At 39.2% G+C, this 19,835-nt stretch overlaps 2 protein-coding genes across 3 annotated transcripts; one reads left to right on the forward strand and one right to left on the reverse strand.

The window, feature by feature from the left end:
- The first annotated feature begins 872 nt into the window (after positions 1-872).
- Positions 873-7,433, forward strand: pigt (phosphatidylinositol glycan anchor biosynthesis, class T). The gene is made up of 11 exons (XM_031286710.1): positions 873-1,331; positions 1,741-1,918; positions 2,067-2,194; positions 2,379-2,479; positions 2,756-2,930; positions 3,068-3,165; positions 3,658-3,814; positions 4,723-4,923; positions 5,965-6,130; positions 6,326-6,409; positions 6,496-7,433. The coding sequence occupies exons 1-11, from the start codon at positions 923-925 to the stop codon at positions 6,743-6,745; spliced, it is 1,947 nt and encodes a 648-aa protein (XP_031142570.1). The 5' UTR covers positions 873-922; the 3' UTR covers positions 6,746-7,433.
- Positions 7,434-9,005: 1,572 nt separating this feature from the next.
- wfdc2 (WAP four-disulfide core domain 2) lies at positions 9,006-10,174 on the reverse strand. Of its 2 annotated transcripts, XM_031286910.2 has the most exons (4): positions 9,973-10,174; positions 9,650-9,793; positions 9,372-9,509; positions 9,006-9,287 (listed from the first exon to the last, which is right to left on the reverse strand). In XM_031286910.2, exons 1-4 carry the CDS (start codon positions 10,073-10,075, stop codon positions 9,154-9,156), a joined length of 519 nt encoding a protein of 172 aa, XP_031142770.1. In that variant the 5' UTR covers positions 10,076-10,174; the 3' UTR covers positions 9,006-9,153. The 2 variants fall into 2 exon arrangements, with proteins under 2 accessions (XP_031142770.1, XP_031142771.1); XM_031286911.2 differs by lacking the exon at positions 9,650-9,793 and having other exon boundaries at positions 9,973-10,165.
- Positions 10,175-19,835: the final 9,661 nt, after the last annotated feature.

A 19,835-nucleotide genomic window follows, 5' to 3' on the forward strand; every position in this document is an offset into this window, starting at 1 on the left:
GATCAAAATATCCGACACACATTGATACATTTGGAGCTTATACTGAATATTTATATATTTTATGGTGACAATATATTGGCAACACAATAGCCTATGCTTTTATGCTCCCCCTTCATCGTTTATTTCGGGTAGGCTAAGCTTTACTATAGGTTTAAGCAGCCCCGGTAACGCTATAAAATGCCAGATTAAGTCGAGCAAGCATTGTTATAGACTGATCATTAATGACATTGGCTGTAATTGGTTAATTAGTAAGAAAAGCAGGTTAGAATGCACCAACGGACATGTGACGTTGGTCAACTGATGATGTAGGCCTATGTGCTGCCTACTCTTATATAGCCTATAGTTTACAGAAATAAAAAAGCTGCATTTATGACAGGGACATGTAGTATAGTATGCGTTATAATTTCTGTATTGTTTAAATTTCTCCTCGCTCCATAAAGCATAGGCTATATATATATATATATATATATATATATATATATATATATATATATATATATAGCCTAAGAAGAATGCACACATCTGTTTATTTATTTTTTAAACTATGATACAACGGTAGTACGTAGAAAACGTGGCAGGCGTATTGTTAGAATCATAATAGGCTAAATAAAAACGCCAAATCTGAAATACAACTATTGTATGAAAAGCATCATCAAATATAGAAGCCTACGTTACCGCTTCCGCATTTAAAATAACTTCTGCACTCTATTACAATACCGTTATGTTTAGAATAAGTGCTTAAAATAAGCAGACGATCCTTCCATATTAGTATTTACTCGCAAAATATCATAAAATGACACTATTTTGCTTAAAACAATGAAGGTTCACATCAGTGCCACAGGAATACATATGGAAGCAGCCCATTGGCTTGTTCCACGTATGACGCGTCAATGCGGAAGTGAACCACCGCCGTAGGAGAAAGATGGCAGCTCACAGGTGCAGCTATTCGGCTTTGCTGCTTATTATTTGTAGTTTGTCAATGTTTATTGTCGCAGACAGTCAAGAAACGACACTAACTGGCGATAACCATGCCACTGAGCTCGATAATCCACAAACAGCCACAGAAACAGCGGGACAAATGGCCGAGCAGCCTGCGGTGGAGGAGAGGCGGCTGTGGGAAGCAACTGAGGTTGAAGAGGCGACTCCGGATGATGCTGACACCGACAAACAGGACACTTCTACTCCCGAAACCGCTGTCCCCTCCTCGGTACCACAGCCTAAAGACGATTTTCAGGAGGAGCTGGTTATCAGACCGCTGCATTCAGGAGATATTTACGCCAGCTTCCAGTTCCGCACACTTTGGGAGACTGATTTCATGAGAGGAAACAAAGGTAAGCTAACTGTTAGCAGTGATTTAACATGTCATTCATTTTAGTCCGAAATAAACGTGCTATTTTTGTTAATAGAATGCATGTGGACGTATTCATACCCTTCATTTAAGTGATGGCGATTATATCAGTAGTATCTATCGTGTTTGTTTTACGTTCAGTAATACGTTCATTATCCAGGTTCCTACGTAGTTCCTTGGTGCACCGGTAGACTTGTGAGAACAGTGAAAATGTTTTGCTTTAGTTCTTTTTCAGTTATGAATTTAGCTTTATTTTCTCTTCTTATGGACTTATTCTTAAAAGTCTTAAATCTTTACTTGCATGCACCTTGTTCTTTACAACAGGAAATATCTGTTACTGTACAATTGTAGTCCCACAGTTTTTGATGATTGTATTATATTGTATTTCTCAGTGTCCCACTACCGGCTCTTTCCCAAGTCCCTGGGCCAGGTCATCTCCAAGTTCTCAGTGCGAGAGCTGCACATCTCCTTCACGCAGGGCTACTGGAGGACCATGCAGTGGGGGCAGCCTTTTCTGCCGTCCCCTCCTGGGGCTGAACTCTGGGTCTGGTTCCAGGACTCTGTGACAGAGTGAGTACGGCCCTCTGGTGGAGGTGAAATAAATGTTCTCTATTTGCGGATTTATGAGAAAAAGGAAAACAAGCACTATTTTCCAAAATCCTAGCATGTGCTTTGTCAGCCATTTCAACATTTTTGTACCATTTTCTGCCCTTTTTAGTGTCGATGGCACCTGGAAGGAGCTGACAAATGTTTTGTCTGGGATCTTCTGCGCTTCACTGAACTTCATTGACTCCACCAACACTGTTCAGCCCAGTGCATCCTTCAAACCACTGGGTATAGGCAACGGTACAGAGAGGCTTCTTCAATCTCCCTTAGCATTTTGTAGAGCTTTTGAGCATTGAGCCTGAATAAAAGTGTACGGTGTGATTAGACACCTTAAACTCTTGCAGCATGCAGGTGCTACAGATACTGCCCAAGAAGCATTTCATTACTTACAGACTGATTTTGTTTTGTTTTGTTAAACTTGAAGTGACGGACCACAGCTTTCTTCGCTATGCCACCCTCCCACGAGAGATTGTTTGCACTGAGAATTTGACACCCTGGAAGAAACTCTTGCCATGTGGATCCAAGGTGGGTGTCTAGTGTGTGTGTCTCTTCATTTGTCTTTCTAAAAAAAAAAAAAAAAAAACACAGAACCACATCAGTACTTAAATGCCATGTGTGCTCCTTTTGTATGATGATGCACATACTGACATCCATGATCTTCCGTCTGGAGCTCCTCATATGAGGCAAAAATTCTCAAGATCATATTTTCAAACACCCTTTCAGTGTGTCAAATGTTGATGATGACTGCGGCTAACTTAGTTTCTTTTTCTCTTTCTTTATGTGATCATGTTGCACTTGCAGGCTGGTCTCGCTGTCCTGTTAAAGTCAGAGAAACTCTTCCACAGCAGTTTTCATTCCCAGGCAGTGCACATCAGACCTGTGTGCCAGGACTGGCAGTGCAAAACCACATCCTGGGAGCTGAGACAGACGCTGAATGTGGTCTTTGACCTGCACACCCCCGGACAGGGCAAACGAGGTGAGCAAAATCACATTCTTCCTACATTCATCTCTTATTTAGGTTTAGAGGTCCTGAGGATTGTTGTGTTTGGTAGTAGAAAAAAACATGATTACATCTCTTTGGCCTTAGTTAACTTAAGCTGTTTGTTCCTTCAGAGTGGTCTCTGTTTAAGATGTTCTCTCGGACCCTGACAGAAGCTTGTCCACTGGCCTCCTCTAGTAAAATCTACATCGACATCACAGACAACCCTCAGGTTTGACCCCCACATTATGTTCTATCATGCACTCTAAATGATTAGTTTTTTTTCCCTTAATGCAAACTTCACAGAAAGAGGATTCATTTTACTGAACTGTCAAAGCAGTATGCAGGTGCAGATATTCAAAGGTTCCCTTTGGAGTTTTTGACCCCCCTAGTAGCATTTATTTATGAGCTGGCTAAGATATGCTGCAATGCGCCAACAAAGGAAGCTAAGAAGAAGATTGCAAGCAAACATGGACTTAAACAATGCATGCTTTAAAAAAAATCTGCTTTGCAAAATGGAATGCACTACACAAATTTGTTAGGGCTCAAGGATACACATAATGTGTTAAAACTTGATGTAAACATAACCTTTGTATACAAGAAAACTCCACAGGGTACCATTTAAGATGATTTGAAACAGATGTAGCAAGGTGTAGAAGGTATAATCTTTGCCCAGTATCTATACTGATGTGCAACACAAGAGAAATTAATTGTCATTTTGCAGGGGGAGCAGTTTGAGGTGAGCCCGGCCACTCCCCTGCTGAGCCAGGCAATGGTGCTGGGGGACAGACGAACCTTCTCTGTCTACGATCTGACCCAACAAATCACCTTTGGCACTGTGCGTTCCCTCAACCTGCTGATCCGCTGGAAATCCAGTGAGGGTGAGTGAGAACAGCAGGGCATGACACACAGCTTTGTGTAAGAGACTGGACATGCAGTAGTTGGTGATCGATAGACAGACAGACAGACAGACAGACAGACAGACAGACAGACAGACAGACAGACAGACAGACAGACAGACAGACAGAATACATTTAAATAACTCAATACAGAATACAAGAAAAAAAACCTTAGCATACACTTTAAATAATATAAGATGTATATCTGTGCATATACTAAACTACTACTACTACTACTACTACTAAAATATAGTTTTTTAATATTGTTTTTTTAATGCACTGACGTAGAGTGGGAGTATAAAGATGGAAGTCTGTAATCCAGGAGATGGTGGACAGAGATGTCTACCATCGTGTTTACAAAAATACAGTATGTCAACTGCATCTGTTTGTCATATCTCTCTTGGTTACACAATGTAACTACTGTTCTTTTATTCTCTGGGTTTGCATTGCAATCATCACTGTAACTGCAATTTGTTCTCTGTTTTTGGACAGAAAGTCCTCAACAAGCAGCAGCTGAAGTGACTTTCAGATTGCAACGTGTGTCCGTTTTTACAAAACCTTTTCGAGACAAAAAAGCAAATACGAAAACACAACTTGTGTCCGAGATTGTTGTGTTTTGTATCAAAGCAACACTGTACTTATTTGTTACCTAAAGGTTCCTTTAATTTTTCAAACATTAGGGTGAAACTTGTTTATTAACAGATGTTTTTGACAAAGTCAACCAGAGCAACAGACTGGGTTAGGGTTAGGTCCTGATTTATAAATCATAAATCATATTCTCTAACTCTACTTCTTAAATTTGAACATATGCAGTGTTTTCTTGTCTCTGCTGCAATGTTTCCCACATGGTCGACCATTAAACCTCCTTGTCTCATAATCCCTGCCTGCAGGAGACATGCTGCGTCCCTTGCTCCACGGAGAGCGTTATGTGGCTGGTTACGGGCTACAGACAGGAGAGATTCACACGCTGATGTACAACAACCACCCCTACAGGTCCTTCCCTGTGCTGCTTCTGGACTCTGTGCCTTGGTACCTTCGTCTCTACATTCACACCCTCACTGTGGCCAGCAAGGGAAAGGACAACAAGCCCAGTGAGTGACTTCAGAAAGCCAAGTAGGATGCATGTGCACACAAAGTTGCAGCCACGGTTTTAGACACTACCTGCACTTTACATGCACAGCAGAATTAAATGCCCAAAAGAACTCTCACTTCCCCCCAAAATTCTGTTAAAATATCATCAGGGAAAATGTCTTTTCAAATATCTCCCACTCGCACAAGTTAGTCTGCATTGCTGTGACCGTAGATAACAGAAGCATGGCTGTTTCTGCCCAAGATTTTAACAATTTTAAGGTTCAACAATTCCATGATTCATAATTGTCTTGCAATTTTTTTTGTAATGGGTGGCAAATGCTGCTGTAAATCCAAGAAGAAGCTGATTTCCAGTGTTTGCATTCACTATTTTGTGTTAAGTAGAGCTGATGTGGAAATGAAAATAACTGTTTACATTAGTAGGAAAGGATAATAATAATGTACTTCTACTAAGACAGCCAACTTATTGATTACTTGGCTTTAATTTTTATGACAATCCATACTGTTGTAGGGTTTTTGCTTAAAAAAAAAAAAATAGCTCTACACTGATGGGTAAAATTATTGTACTAGCCTCATGAGTCACACATACTGTACCTTAGTTTCCTTAGAGGAATCATTGTTTCGTGTAATTCCATGCAGATGCATCATTTCACCAGAGGGAGGAGAACATGAGTCCTATTTTGTGTCATGAAAGCTGAAGACTTTTATTTTCGTCTACCTACTGTACCTATCTTGGTGCTTAGTTCTTGCTCAAACATTATATATACATTATAACCTCCCTTACTACAGTGGCTTCCTTAGTATAGCCACTGTAATTCTGTAAAGTGTCCTTGTGTTTCATGAAAGGCGCTATATGAATAAAAGTTATTATTATTATTATTATTATTATTATTATTATATGAAATAATGTTATGAATGTATGGAGTTTTGTCACATTGTATCATATATCTCAACTTAGTGAAACTACAAAGGGCTATGGATAAACATTAGAATAGCGTATTAATGGTCACTCATGATTTTTATTTTTTTTTTTCCTCCGCCAGGCTACATCCACTACCAGCCGTCTAAGGACCGTGTGAGGCCCCACCTGCTGGAGATGCTGGTCCAGCTTCCTCCTAACTCCGTCACTGAGGTCACCGTGCAGTTTGAGAGGGCTCTGCTCAAGTGGACTGAATACACCCCTGATCCCAACCACGGCTTCTATGTTGGGTATGGAGCATGTGGAGTTGTTCTCAAAACTGATTATTTCCAGAGGTTGCTAAAAAAAAAAATGCAGACACACATGTTGCTTCTCGTGTCCCTTCAAAAGTTGTAGGTGTTGTATGGTTTTGAGGGATGTAAGAGTGGGTGGTTTAAACATCTGTGAACGCTTTGTATTATTTATTCTGTTTCTTCAACATTTAGGTCTTCAGTAATCAGCTCTCTTGTACCAAGTATCGTCGCCATGGATACAAACAGCACTCGGGAACAGCCACTTTTCAGCAGCTTGTAAGTAAAGAGTTTTGTTTAAGTTTCTATAGAGAAACACATTTGTTGGGGAAAGTCGAATGATCAAATTTCCCATCTCCTTCCAGTTTTCCCTGCAAAGAAGAGTCCAGCTACTTTGTGCGCGTCTATACAGAGCCTCTGCTGGTCAACCTGCCAACTCCTGACTTTAGCATGCCTTATAATGTCATCTGCCTGACCTGCACTGTGGTGGCCGTGGGCTACGGCTCCCTCTACAACCTACTGACCCGGAGCTTCCAGATAGACGAGCCCAGCCCGGGATTGGCCAAGCGGATAGCCAACATCATCCGAAAGATGAGGGGTGTGCCGCCACTCTGAGGCTGGACACGAAAGCCAACTGGCTCTACTTTTAGAAAGGAAGATTTCCTTTTGGTGAAACCACTGGCTAACGTGACATTCAGGGAAGAACCGAGTCAAGCGCTGGTATGAATGTTTTTAAAACAGTCAACTTGAAGTTTTTGTTTTCGAATGGAAGAAGACAAATTTTGAACATAAATTTATTCAGGATAATTTCCTGCGGGCTAAGGAAAAGAAAATATAGACATTTCTCTACTTGGATGGAAAGTAAGAGCTTTGTTATTGTTTAACAAGAAACCAAAGCTGTGTAGTATGCTGCTATGGTAACTGCATCAGAGGGTTTTGGTTAGACTGTTTTTGTTTCTGGATGTTTGAAGCCATAACTCAACTACATCATAATATAGCCATCTGAGACATGTTGTTACTATGAGTGGTAAAATTATGTTTCTACAAATGCAGCATTAAAAAGCCTCAGAGCTCAGATAGAAAAAGGACGAGGACTGCTTTCCTGACCTCCCTGCTAGGAAAGATAAATAACTTTCAGAATGTCATATTTCCTTTGACAGGATATATCTTTCCATGTCCAACCTGCAGTCAACACAGCATCAGAGTCTAACTATGGGATATACCAGAAGTATTTCCTCTTTATTTAATAGTTCCTGATTCATTTGTGTTACCTGACACACGTTTTAAGTAGTTTTAATGTTGCGAAAAAAAAAGAAAAGATATGCCCACAAAAATACTAAAAAGTTACCAAAACCATAGTTTTTTTAAAATGTGTTCCAAGCACTAACATTACTTGTCTGGTACTTCTTGCTCTATAAAAAAGGAACAGCCCTCTTACCAAACATTTATTTTGCACTTGGTTGTTGGATGCATGCTTGAATGTTAAATGCGATTGTCAGCAGGTCTTTTCATAATGAATTGCCTTTAGTTTGTCGGGTTGTTGACTCATTCACTATATATACGTACGTACGTATGTATGTATGTACGTACGTATGTATGTATGTATGTATGTATGTATGTATGTCAACCATGTGTTTGTTTATTAAACTCTTTTACTAATAACAATCCTCTGTTATGTTTGTCAGCCTAGAAGTCCATTTTGGTTCACTTGTGTGTGTGTGGCCTTTTTAATAAACTGAAACATCTGTTGTTTTATTCAATATATATTATATTTCTACCTCTAAAAGAAGGTACGCTGTTCTAAACTGCACCAAAACTAGAGCTGTATTACTTCCCACTGAGTGCCCACATTTTTGTGTAAACAAACTTGGCCCAACTTCTGGCAGTCTCTGAGAGAACAAACAGAGACGTCTCTGTGTTTGGCCGGTCAGCAATTCTCACCCCTGCACGTTTGGCAACAGTGTGGAACAAAAACAAAGGAAAAAAAACAGCATTCCACATAAGTGATATTCATATGTGGTCAGCTGTGAACTATGTTATCTCTCTAAGCGAGTAGATATACACAGCTGGAAAACATAGCTCTGCTGGCTCAGTCGTAGCAGTCTTCAATGATAAGTGGCTTGTCACAGCGACAGAGCCTTCACTTTATGTAGCATATATGTTTGTGATTAGCTAGACAAGTACACTTTTTAGTCAGTTAAATTACAAAAATAAATGTGTTTATATAAAATTCCATTTGAGCTGCATTTGAGGTTGTGGTGCAACAGTGTTGAAACCTTCGAGCAACAGACCTTCTTGGCCACCTCTTTAAAATAGTCTTGTTTTCTGCCAGTAAGCACTTTCCATTCTTGGCATTATTCATCATTTGTTTTTTCAGCCAAGCTCTCACCTAATAAACCCATAAAAGAGACCTGTGAAACTCAAGACGTATAACCAGCAAGGTGACACATACATAAGACAATTCTATGTTCTGGAAACATGTTTAGGTTTTTTTTTTTTTATTGGTTATAATACAAAGTAATACAAATTGCTCCATACCTTTAACCTCTACAAGCAACTGATACTGTATATAAGTACAGTACATGTTTCATCCATTTAGAATATACTAGATGATACAATATCAATACTCAAAAACAATGACAAAATGTGAATTGATTTCAAAGTAAGATTACTTCAGTAGTAACTAATCAAGTTAAAATACAAACATACTGTAGGTCTTTTGAAGACTTACAGCACCCTACCAACTTTTCCTCCTGCAGGTTATTCTATAATTCTTGTTTTTCCAAATGTAGAGTAGAATACTACTTGATTTTTGATGTACAGGCACATAAAATGGCATCTTATCTATATTGAAGGAAAACAATTTACTTTTTTCCCCACAAAGAATCCAACTTTGTGCAAGCCAATGCTCAAGTATTGTACCAAATTGTGCTACTATGGAGTTGAAAAGGTAGGAAAAATGAACATGATACTTTTTCTATGTCGTTGCATTAAAGATTAAAGAAGTGTGCGGAGCTGTCCAATCAGCAGGGCTCACTGCAGGCGTGGCCGCAGGTTGTCTTGCAGCACTTCTGCTCTCCTGGACACTGACCATCATGGTAGCAGTACTCAGCACACATGGGGGTTCCCTGGGGAAGGGCGCAGCGACCCGGCTTCACTGACGAGACAAAAACATACACACTGTCAACACATTAATGTGATCACACACTAGGGAGTTTTGTCACTGTTGCTCACATCTAACCTGTGTATGGTGCAATGCACTCATGTCCACATCCATTGTGGCAGCACTTCTCATCCTTGGGGCAGTCGCTGTCATTGGAGCAAAATTCAGCACACAGTCCTGAGCCCCAGTGCCTGCGAGGACACACTCCTGGTTTAGCTGAAGGGAAAAGAGACATTAATATATACAAAGAGCTGAAACAGAAACGTACTGTCCATGCTTGATTCCCACATCAGTTCAGTCACTGAGAAGATTCAACCAAAGATTTACAAAAAAAAGTACAACATTGTGGCTCGTACTGAAAGCAGGAGGGACACAGACAGCTCCACAGTCAAAGACACAGCATTTGTGGTCAGCAGGACAGTCTTCATCACACACACACCCCTTATGTGATGGGACAACATTAAGGCGACGTGGGCAGTGGCCAGGTTTTGGAAGAATCACTGAGAGAAAGAAGCAGTGAAGCAGAACAGAAGAAAGATCAGCTGTGGAAACTGGGATAACATTAATAAAGGTGTCTGGTTGCCAAACAACGTGTTGTGGAATGGAACACACAAACACTCACTCTTTTTTAGAATAACATACATTAAACACATATTGCCATCTGAGTCAAAACACGTACCTGTTAAATTGCCATCAGCTTCTGCAGCAAAAACTATGTCAAAGTGCACCGATGCACCGAGTGCTAAAATCATTGCACAAACTGCCGACCAGTGCTGCTCCATGTTAACTTCTTTCTCACAAGAATGTACTCCTGTTTGGACAAATATCCCAGTACACAACCTGCAGGCTGAGCAGCCCAGCCAGAGGATGCTGGGTCCTTGTGCCTGTAGAGTTACATTCCCATCTCTGCACTTGAGGGGTCCTGCGCTATTTGATGGGATGTGACAGAAGGCACACTTTTCCCAATCAGCTGCTTCCCATTGTTGCCACTAATAGGTCTCACTTTAGACTTTACATGCCTATTTGTACATTATGTGTGCCTAAACTAATATTTACAATACTCAAGTTAGTTTATGGAGTGTTTTTTGGTCAACACTGCACATACTCGTTACCTAAAGTTTAACTATTGTCCCACAGTGTATTGGGTGCACGACAGTGGCAAGGATCAAAGAAAACAAAACTCCAGCACTCACAGTCACTCAGGTCTTCTTCTTTTGCCCACATTAAATAAGAAGACTACTTATCTATGAGTGCCGGAGGTTTGTTTTCTTTGACAAGTCAGGTATAATAGGATGACAACGATTGTATTGTTGAGCAAATTGTGGTACATAATGATGACAATGTTATGAATAAATGGTCAGCTGTAGCTGTTATTGATCATGTGTTTGCACTAAGTGCTGCTATTGATGCCCTTTTGGGATTAGAACTTTGTGCTGTTACATTTACCTTGGCTGCACTTTACCAGCATTTCATATTTATAATGTTATTTCTGTCTTGTGCTGTGGCTTTAATAGTACTTTTTATGCAAAATGTCACTTAAACTACACTATGTAACAATCAAAGATCCCCTAATAAGAATGTTATGTATCTGACAAAGCATGGAGTGCTCTCAGTCTGACCCTGTGTTTCCATCTAATGGCATAATGAGGAATTACATGTAAGCTGTTAGAGTAAATGGAATGTGGTTTAGTCGTTCTCACTGACAATTTTGTTCCTTTATTTGCATCATGCTTGACAAGACAGGTTGTTAGGGAAGATACATGCAGACTACTCATCATTAAGGTTAATGTGCAATTAAACTGTAGCTCTTTACAGGTGAAGTTAAAATACAGTACGCTGACCATTTTGAAGGGAGTGAGATGATTACACATTTATAAAAAGAGCTGTTCTCCCAAAATATAAATTAAAGCAAAGGGAACAGAAAGTTTCACTTAGAGGCTTAATATTATTGTGCATGGATGATAAACAGTTTCATACACTGTTATCCTCCCACTCCTCTCATTCTGTCCTCATTACCTTTTAATTTATTTTTCTTATTTTACTCCCTGTATGACTCTAGAACACCCTCCTTGCTACTCCCTGGCTGTGTACATGAGCCATAATAGTGGCACATTATTAAAATTGTCTGCACAATTACATGTGTTTCCATCATGAGACAGCCTGCAGCTTTGCATATATTAGATTTCAGATGAGTCTGGCCGAGCTCCCTTTGCTGTGAGACTGGACTGTCTATCTGATTCAGTGACCTGCTCCTGATAAGGTGGTCCCACTACTGTGCTGTGTCATCATGGTATACCAGCCAAACGCACAATATATCAGCATTAAATTTGTGAGTCAAGCCTACAGGATAAAACTACAGATTCATGAAAGGGTCAACCCAAATAGTTTTCATATGTGGCTATTTCAAGAGTTGCTGTATATTATGTATTGTTCAATGCTGTGAGCAACATAGCCTAACTAGTAGCTGTTTTTTTAGGATTGCTTACATTTGAAAACACTAAAAAGACAAAAAAAATCTAATTTAGTCAAAACACTACACACAATTTACACAAACACACGCAGACAACCTCAGATCTCTTGCAAAATTGAACACTTCATTCAAAACTATACAATAATTTATAAAAACACAATTTTGTCACCATATGGTACACACACGGTTCATACAATGTGATTCTGTATGAACCAGTTACACACTGCTGTGCTCAATCTAAAACACTTTTAACATTTTTACTTTTCCAATGACATCTTTTTTTTTTTTTTTTCAAGTTTGTGACTGCAGAGCCTCATTCAGCTAAACATGTTTGAAAACTTTGAGGACTGGTTGTACTGGCACAGATCGAGCTGAGTGTACGTTAGGGAAGTTGAACCTGGAGCAGTTTAAGGAGGACTTTGCGGTGAACTTGCAAAATGACGTTCAGACAGGTAAATACAACAACACACTCTCTAGGAGGGCCTTGTTGTGTGTGTGTGTGCACTACCTTGATATAAAAACTGTGCAGATATCTTTTTGCTTTAATGTGTGTTTGTGGCAGCAGCCGCTGTCGATTTTTATTGTACATCTCTGTGTTACCGCTTTAGTAATGTTTTATTCTGCTGTTGATTCTATAGAAGTGTCATGCTATTAAATGTATGTGGCTTACAGTTGTTATCGATTGCTTAAACACTACAACCAGGCGTTTGAACTAAAATTTCAAAACCATAACGCCATTTATCAAAAAGCATACCCATTTCCCTAAACTATAAACACTCCCCTGTTTTGACACATGATTCACATTTGTTGAACTGTCACTGCAAAACTCTAAACACAAATCCCTTCATTTCTCATTGCCTACACCATGTGGTCATTTAGAAAGCACTAGCATTTAAAATTGTACACTCAAGTCAGCACAGCTTGAGCTCTGTTTTGTTGTTGTTTGGTGTATTGTAGCTACAGTACAGTACATTAAGGACTAAAACATGTACAAACATATACATTTGTTGTGTCTTTTGTTGTGTTCATCATATTTTGAGGCGGAAACACAACCAACATTACTTTTTACCGCTTTTTGTAATATTGTTTAGAATTTATCTTACCAGTGTGTAAGACTATGTTGCAGTGTGTGTGTGTGTGTGTGTGTGTGTGTGTGTGTGTGTGTGTGTATTTGAGGGCTTGTGTGTCATGTCTGAGGGCAAAGTTGTTTTTTTTAGCAAGATTGAATGGTTTTAAGTGAAGAGCTTCATTTTGACCTGAAAATAGCAAGTTTGGGGAATTAGGTGAAAAGTTATGGATTTGTGTTTAGAGTTTTGAGAAAAGGATGCATAATTAAAAAAAAAGTGTTTACATGGTTTACATAAGCAGTCAATAAAAACGAATAATGCTTGTTGCTGTATTAGCTTAGCATTTGCATCCCATTAGCATAATATCTCTTTTTTCATTTTTTTTGTTTAATTGTGTGAGCTGTGTCCTCTTTTCTGGTCGTGTTATTGATAATCAGTTGTATGCACAGGCTGCAAGCTGTTTATAAAAAAATGAATATATTGGTTTGGGCATATGGGCTATGTGGTGTGATGTGTGTATGTTGACTGGTTAATGCACTTATTTTGTAGCCTAAATGGAATAGGTCTATCCAGAGTGTTAGAGATCCTATAACATCATCATCATACATTTTTTTTCTTTATTCATAGTGTCATTATAGGTTGGTATATGGCAGGGGTGGCGAACCTGTGGCTCTTGAGCCGTATGCGGCTCTTTGCCTGCTCCTGTGAGGCTCTTACTGTGTGGCTGGGGGCTGTGTCATTGGTTGATTGTTGTTTTTAACTTTTCTGAAACATACAGTATTTCAGAAAAGTAAAAAAAAAAACACATTTGAATGCATCTGCCAATACATTTGCCAATTATTTTAAAATGGAAAATAATGCAGCAGAGTTTTGAGGACAGATTCTGCAACCTGAGGAAAAACAGCGGCCACAGATCACCTTCCTCGTTAACCCTTTCACTGCTGAATCTGATTGTTTGAAAGCCCCTTTAGTGACAAATGAGTGAGAGAGTTGCTTCGAGTGGCCACAACCGAGTTCAAGCAAGACCTGAAAAGGACTGTGGATAACAAAGACTGTCAGGTTTCCCACTGAGTCAATCTAAGTGAGAAAAAAAAAATATGAAAACTGCTATGTATTATGACTGTCATTAGATCTGGAAGACACTGTTGCTGTTGTAGTGTGGACGTGCATGTGTTGTGTGGCTTTTTGCTATGGTGCGTTTTTTTTTTGTGGCTCTTTATACCTAACTGGTTGGCCACCCCTGGTATATGGGAAGTGTTCAACAAGGTGCAGTACTATTTTTTAACCTCTGGGTGGGTGTCTCCACTTGAAGATCTCAGCCTGTTTTTTTTTTTGTTTTTTTCACTGTTTTTCTCAGTTGTTTACACACTTTCTGAAAGCATGCCTCAAATTCTCAGAACTCTACACAAATCCAGAAACACACGCACAAAAGAAAAAAACACCACAAATCTCTGGCAAAATGAAACCTTCAAAACAATGTTACGTCTTCTCATAATGACACACACACACACACACACACACACACACACACACACACACACACACACACACACACACACACACACACACACACACACACCATCATATGAATAGACATTTCTAAGAACCAATTGAACAATGATGTGCTCAATGTAAAACACTAATATGAATGGAAAACACTATTTGTTATCAGGAGACCTTTGCCTTTTGCATGTTCTGTGTTACTCCTACATCGTCCATAAATAAAAATATGTAATGTTTTAAAATATCTTTGCATAATGTTGGTTTACTCTCATTTGAAACACAACTATAATGTAATATAAAAAGTTGATTTTCTACCAAAATATTGTTTACATCCAATCAAACATAAAGCTGAATGTGTAAAATGTTCTACGTACAGAACAAACAGCCTAGTGATGGAAAAATATACCGTACACAGTAAAAAAAGGAAAGAGAGAAAAAAAAAATAGTCTGCACCCTGTCTTCTGTTTTGGTCTGGCCACAGCACCTTATCAACATTGCAAGCAATGTTCTCCCTGGTCAAGCAACTGGGGAAGTTTCGACTATCATGACCAATGATAGTCGAGCCCTGCTCAAGTTTGGTTGTACTCTCTGCCCTGCCTCCCTCATTGTTAGACCAAAGTGGCCTGAATCTCATCAGGAATTATGGCTCATCTTGTTCTTTCTCTTCTTCTTCTTCCTCATTCTCCTTCTCTTACTGTACTCACACTCCTCTTGCCTCTCTCTCCTATGTTGGCCAAAACAGAAGAGCTCACCTGTGGCTTTTTGATTGCTAAAGCTCTGATTGCTAATTGAAACAACTGTGTAAGATGTGTTTACCCATGTAAGGAGTCAGAGTGGATAGTAGGACATTTAAGTTTAGCATTTTCAATGGCAGTGTGTTGCATGTAAACACAAGAGATTTTATTTAAGAAGATCATGCCAAGTGTAGAGAAGTGTGCGTAGTGTTTTGAAGAAACTCAGTTTTAGAACTGTATCTGAGTGTAAAGCTGGAAATATGCTTGTATTTTAGCAGAATTGGTTCAGAGCGTTGGGACATTAGTTACAGATTGTGGTCATTGTGTCTCAAGTACCAGAATTAGTGTGTAAACCATTGATAAAAACTGTAATATTCCAGCAATTTGTACATTGTTACTCAAGTCAAATAAGGAAACATGATTAGAGCTGAGCAGAAATCACTCCCTAAAATAGACATGGTTCAGCATCAGTGTGATTTTATGTATGTTTAAGTCAAAATGATAAAGTCTGAGCATATTCTGTATCTGTGGTCAAAATCTGATCCTTTTTATGAGATATGTCTTCAGTGTCTCTCAGATGTTGCAATGTAGTGTAACTATGTAAATGTATTCTGTCTGGCTTTGATTTGATTGACAGGTAGCTCCCAAACCCTGAAACGGGAAACAGGGAGAATCCAGAGGGTTATTATACAGGGTGTAGTGAGGAGTAATTTTACCCCCAGGAGTGGAGAGGTCATGCAATTTACATGTTCGACGCATTGCTTAGAGCAAGCTCAGTAGCCAATAGGATCTTAGCTGTGAAGTTTTTTTTAAGATCTGTTGTTATTCTTAGTTACTTTCTGACATATTTGACACATGCAAGGGTGTCTGTTTTTGTAAACACAAACAAGGTTATAGTATTTTCATAATTTGGTTTTTATATATATATATATATATATATATATATATATATATATATATATATATATATATATATATACCTTGTTTGCCCACTCCCTTTCCATTTCCCCCTTTTTTCCCTCTTGTCCTTGGGAATTCAATCATGGAATAATGTTGCTGGAAACCTTTCCTCTATGTATTCATGTAAGAAGGCTTGGCTAGTGGCTGTTATTGTATGTCCTTGAAATGATGTAGATGCTATCAGTTTCACTGCTGGCTGTGAATGCTGAACATGTGAATGAGGTGGAGAAAAAAGATAGTTCCGTATGACTGTAAGTGAAAGTTGGAGCAGGTATGGTGACGACAGGAGTTGTGGGAACTATATGCCCATTTTTATGGCCTCTTTGTGCCTCACCAAAGGCAGGCTCGTAGATGGAAGATGGAGATGAACAATAGCAAATTGATATGCTTGCATAATGGAACCAAGGAAAGGGAAAATATGGCTGACAAGAAGTAAAATGAAGATGTGTCAGCAAGTATTAATGGTTACCAGTGTGTTTTTTAGCATGACTGACTCTAAAATTCAACGTCTACCTCTTGTGTGACACCTTAAAAAGCTAACAGCAAATGTTAAGGCAAATTATTCTTCTGAGGATATAGGAAAATGGCTACACATATATTTTAGAGAGTATTTAATAAATGTAAAAAGTCAGTTTAAAAAAATGGATAAAGTGTTTTGGAAACAAATTATGGATTGTGTAGGATTCCTATGCAGTTACAACAGAAATATTCCAGGCCAAAGTCATATGACAAACATGATAAATGGGCGTAATTCTCTATCTTGTGCTCATATTGTTTCCAGACTGACCCAAAACAAGTCACCCCTTGACCTCAGCGCCCCTCCCCCATGGGCTCCCATAGTCAAACATGTATTACATTGTGCATTAACCTGCCATTGACCCCTGTATGCTAAACCCAATTGCTATATTATCTTCACTGTAATGTTCTACTCTTAGTTATCTTCCTAGGACTGAATCAGATTTTGTGTCAGGCATAACAAAATATGTCTCAAATAACTGCTTGGCACTATGGAGGGATTTGAAAGGTGTTGTCTCATCTAAATCACCAACATTGGGATCTGAGGTAGATGCTGCATCAGTAAAGATGGGAGAGGACTTTTTATTTATTTATTTGTTTTGCTGCATCCTGGAAAGGAGAGTTTCAGATCGGGGTCTAAGACAGCGGCATTATTAATATTTTTCCATTAGAAATAATGGATTCGTTTTTTAAATGTAGCTCTTTCAAAAAGCCACATCTGTCACCTAACACCTTTTTCTATGTCTCTAATTATCACTTCTTGGCTTGAGCAATTATTACTATTGTTGTTTTGACCAATACGCTTGACCGATGCTCCCACAAATGTGTCTACTTATCCCGTTAATACAGAGAATGATGATAATCCCGTAATAATGTTTTGAAGTCAAAATAATGCTAATGTCTCTAATGATGAAGCATGCTCAGAAATCTCTCCCCGTCATCCCATTGTCTCCTGTGGCGGAGGAGCTGGCCCCAAGGGCCCCATGGGAAATCTGTAATGTATTCAGCCAGGCCTTGGGAGTAAAATGAAAACAAATGTGGTGTAATAAAGGAGAGAAGATGAAGCGATTCTGTGATGATGCGCTCCACCAGCCTTATAAATCAAAATAAAAGTGGAGCAGGTCATATGTGCCCCCACCCTCACTGGATACACACATACATACATAGGCCTACATATACACATATGCATGAATACGAGAGCGAAGACCTGTATACCATCTATTTGAAGCAAATATAACATGTTTTATCCTGACTGTCTATCTATGCATATTGCGTTATAACTGTTCTAAATTGCTAACTGGTCCACAATTTGCAATATCTGTATTTTGACGCTTTAAGCGGTGATACAGACTGTCTATGAATGTATACTGTGTTATCACCATATCACTTTCGCATATTCTTCGGCTTTCTTACACCACAAGTTTGTGCCAGCTTTGTAATGCCTACTTATTCTGCACTTTATGTAGCTTTATGTAGCATATTGTATTTTGTACTCCTGTATTGTATTGAATGTGAAACTGTATGTTGTCTCGCACACTTACGCTTTTCTTAGCCAGGTCGCCGTTGCAAATGAGAACCTGTTCTCAACGGCCTACCTGGTTAATATTTAGTCCAGTTATGGTCAAATTTCTAATAGATACCTCAGACTTTGAGAGCATACTAGTAGGCTATTCTGACTTTCAAAAATGTACAACTGTATTTTGCAGTTCAGAAAAGATGTATTTTGCTGACCTTTTTACCTTCTAACCCGTTGAAATGAAGAAATGTCTACTTGTAACCCATTGTGACGATTGCATGTGTCTATAGGTTATAAAGGTCAACCACGAAGTGCTTTTTGAGTTAAAATAATCCATTCATTCACAAGAAAAAGCAAAGATTAGAAGAACATCTGAAATAATTAGAATCATTTTGTGCAGTTTTAAGTTTTCAGCTTAAATTTTCAGCTTTCCTACCCTGTTAATCATCTCATGACCCCTCAGATTTATCTAGGGGGCCCCTTTGGCGGTCTCGACCCCCATTTTTGGAAACCACCATTACTGTATTTTAAACACGATTGAAGATGATGGCAGTGGTAGTACTGCTGTCCACCTGTAGGGGCTGCTGTGGTGTCAGTGTACTTACTGTATGAAGCCAATGGTCCCAACCAGAGAGACTGGGGGCTTGCTGATCGTACAGTAGTGGCAGCACTCATTATACAGAAAATCCAAAGAAATTAAAATGGAAAAAAAACACAAACAGCTGGCTATCTTGGCCCAGATTTGAAGTAGGCAACTGAAGACTCAGAGATTTATTGACGGTGGAATTGGGGTTGATTGGAAAATTGTCACCCTCATATACTCATGGTATGTATACTCAAGCTTAATAACAAGAGGTGATTTATTTTTTCCTTTAGGCTACTTCTGCATTGTGAAATACAATAGAATCTGCTTCGGTCCCTGCTAACTTTGAAGATGGATTTGAGACTTTCTCTGACAAGGTGGCGGCTTATTACACAGATAAAGAATAGTAAACAGAGTGCAATAAATAATTGATGCCTAATAAGTTGAGGGAGAGTGCGCTAGGGCTCCTTTTTTTCGGGCCAAGAATAGAGAAAACCTCGAGTTGTTTATTTCCTCTCTTCGTTCTTTCTTTTCATGTCCTTCTCATTTTACGAGCCATGAGTCAACACAGCACACGTAAATGATATTTTGACACAGAGAGCCATGAATAATGCATTTGAATTTACTTTTATGCCAGAGTTAGACCCCTCTCAGCACCCTTTTGCTCCCTCCCCATCTCCCCGTTTTCTCCCCTCTGTTCCCCCCTTTCTTGTCACCTCTCCCCATTCCTTTTTACCCCACTATCCTCTTGTTTTTCCTCTTCCTCTCTTCACTATTCATCCTCATCAGAGCTCAACCCCATTTCTCCTCTCCTTGCCCCTCCCTTCTTTTCTCCTCTTCCTCCTGCTCTCTCCTCCTCCTACACCTTCATCAGACAGCAGACAGGAAACTGTACAGGATGAGGCTTGAGCTTTCAGAGCTGAAGATCTACTGTATCAGTGTTTATTATCCAGGTCTCGCTCAGGTGGCTGCTCATCAGATAGGAATTGGGACAGACACAGGCGAGATATTTTTTTTTCCCAAAAGTTGAGTGCAAAGATTGACTTACTTGCTTACTTATTGATATGCTATGAGCCAATGGTCTGAAATTAGGTTAAAAAAAAAGATGAAATGTGAATGAAGACTGGTTTAAACTTGATTTTAAAGGACAAGATGTTGAGAGTGACGCTTCATTTTTAAAGTAATCAACCATT

Source organism: Sander lucioperca, chromosome 12 (assembly GCF_008315115.2).
Source record: "Sander lucioperca isolate FBNREF2018 chromosome 12, SLUC_FBN_1.2, whole genome shotgun sequence".
Classification (NCBI taxonomy): domain Eukaryota; kingdom Metazoa; phylum Chordata; class Actinopteri; order Perciformes; family Percidae; genus Sander; species Sander lucioperca.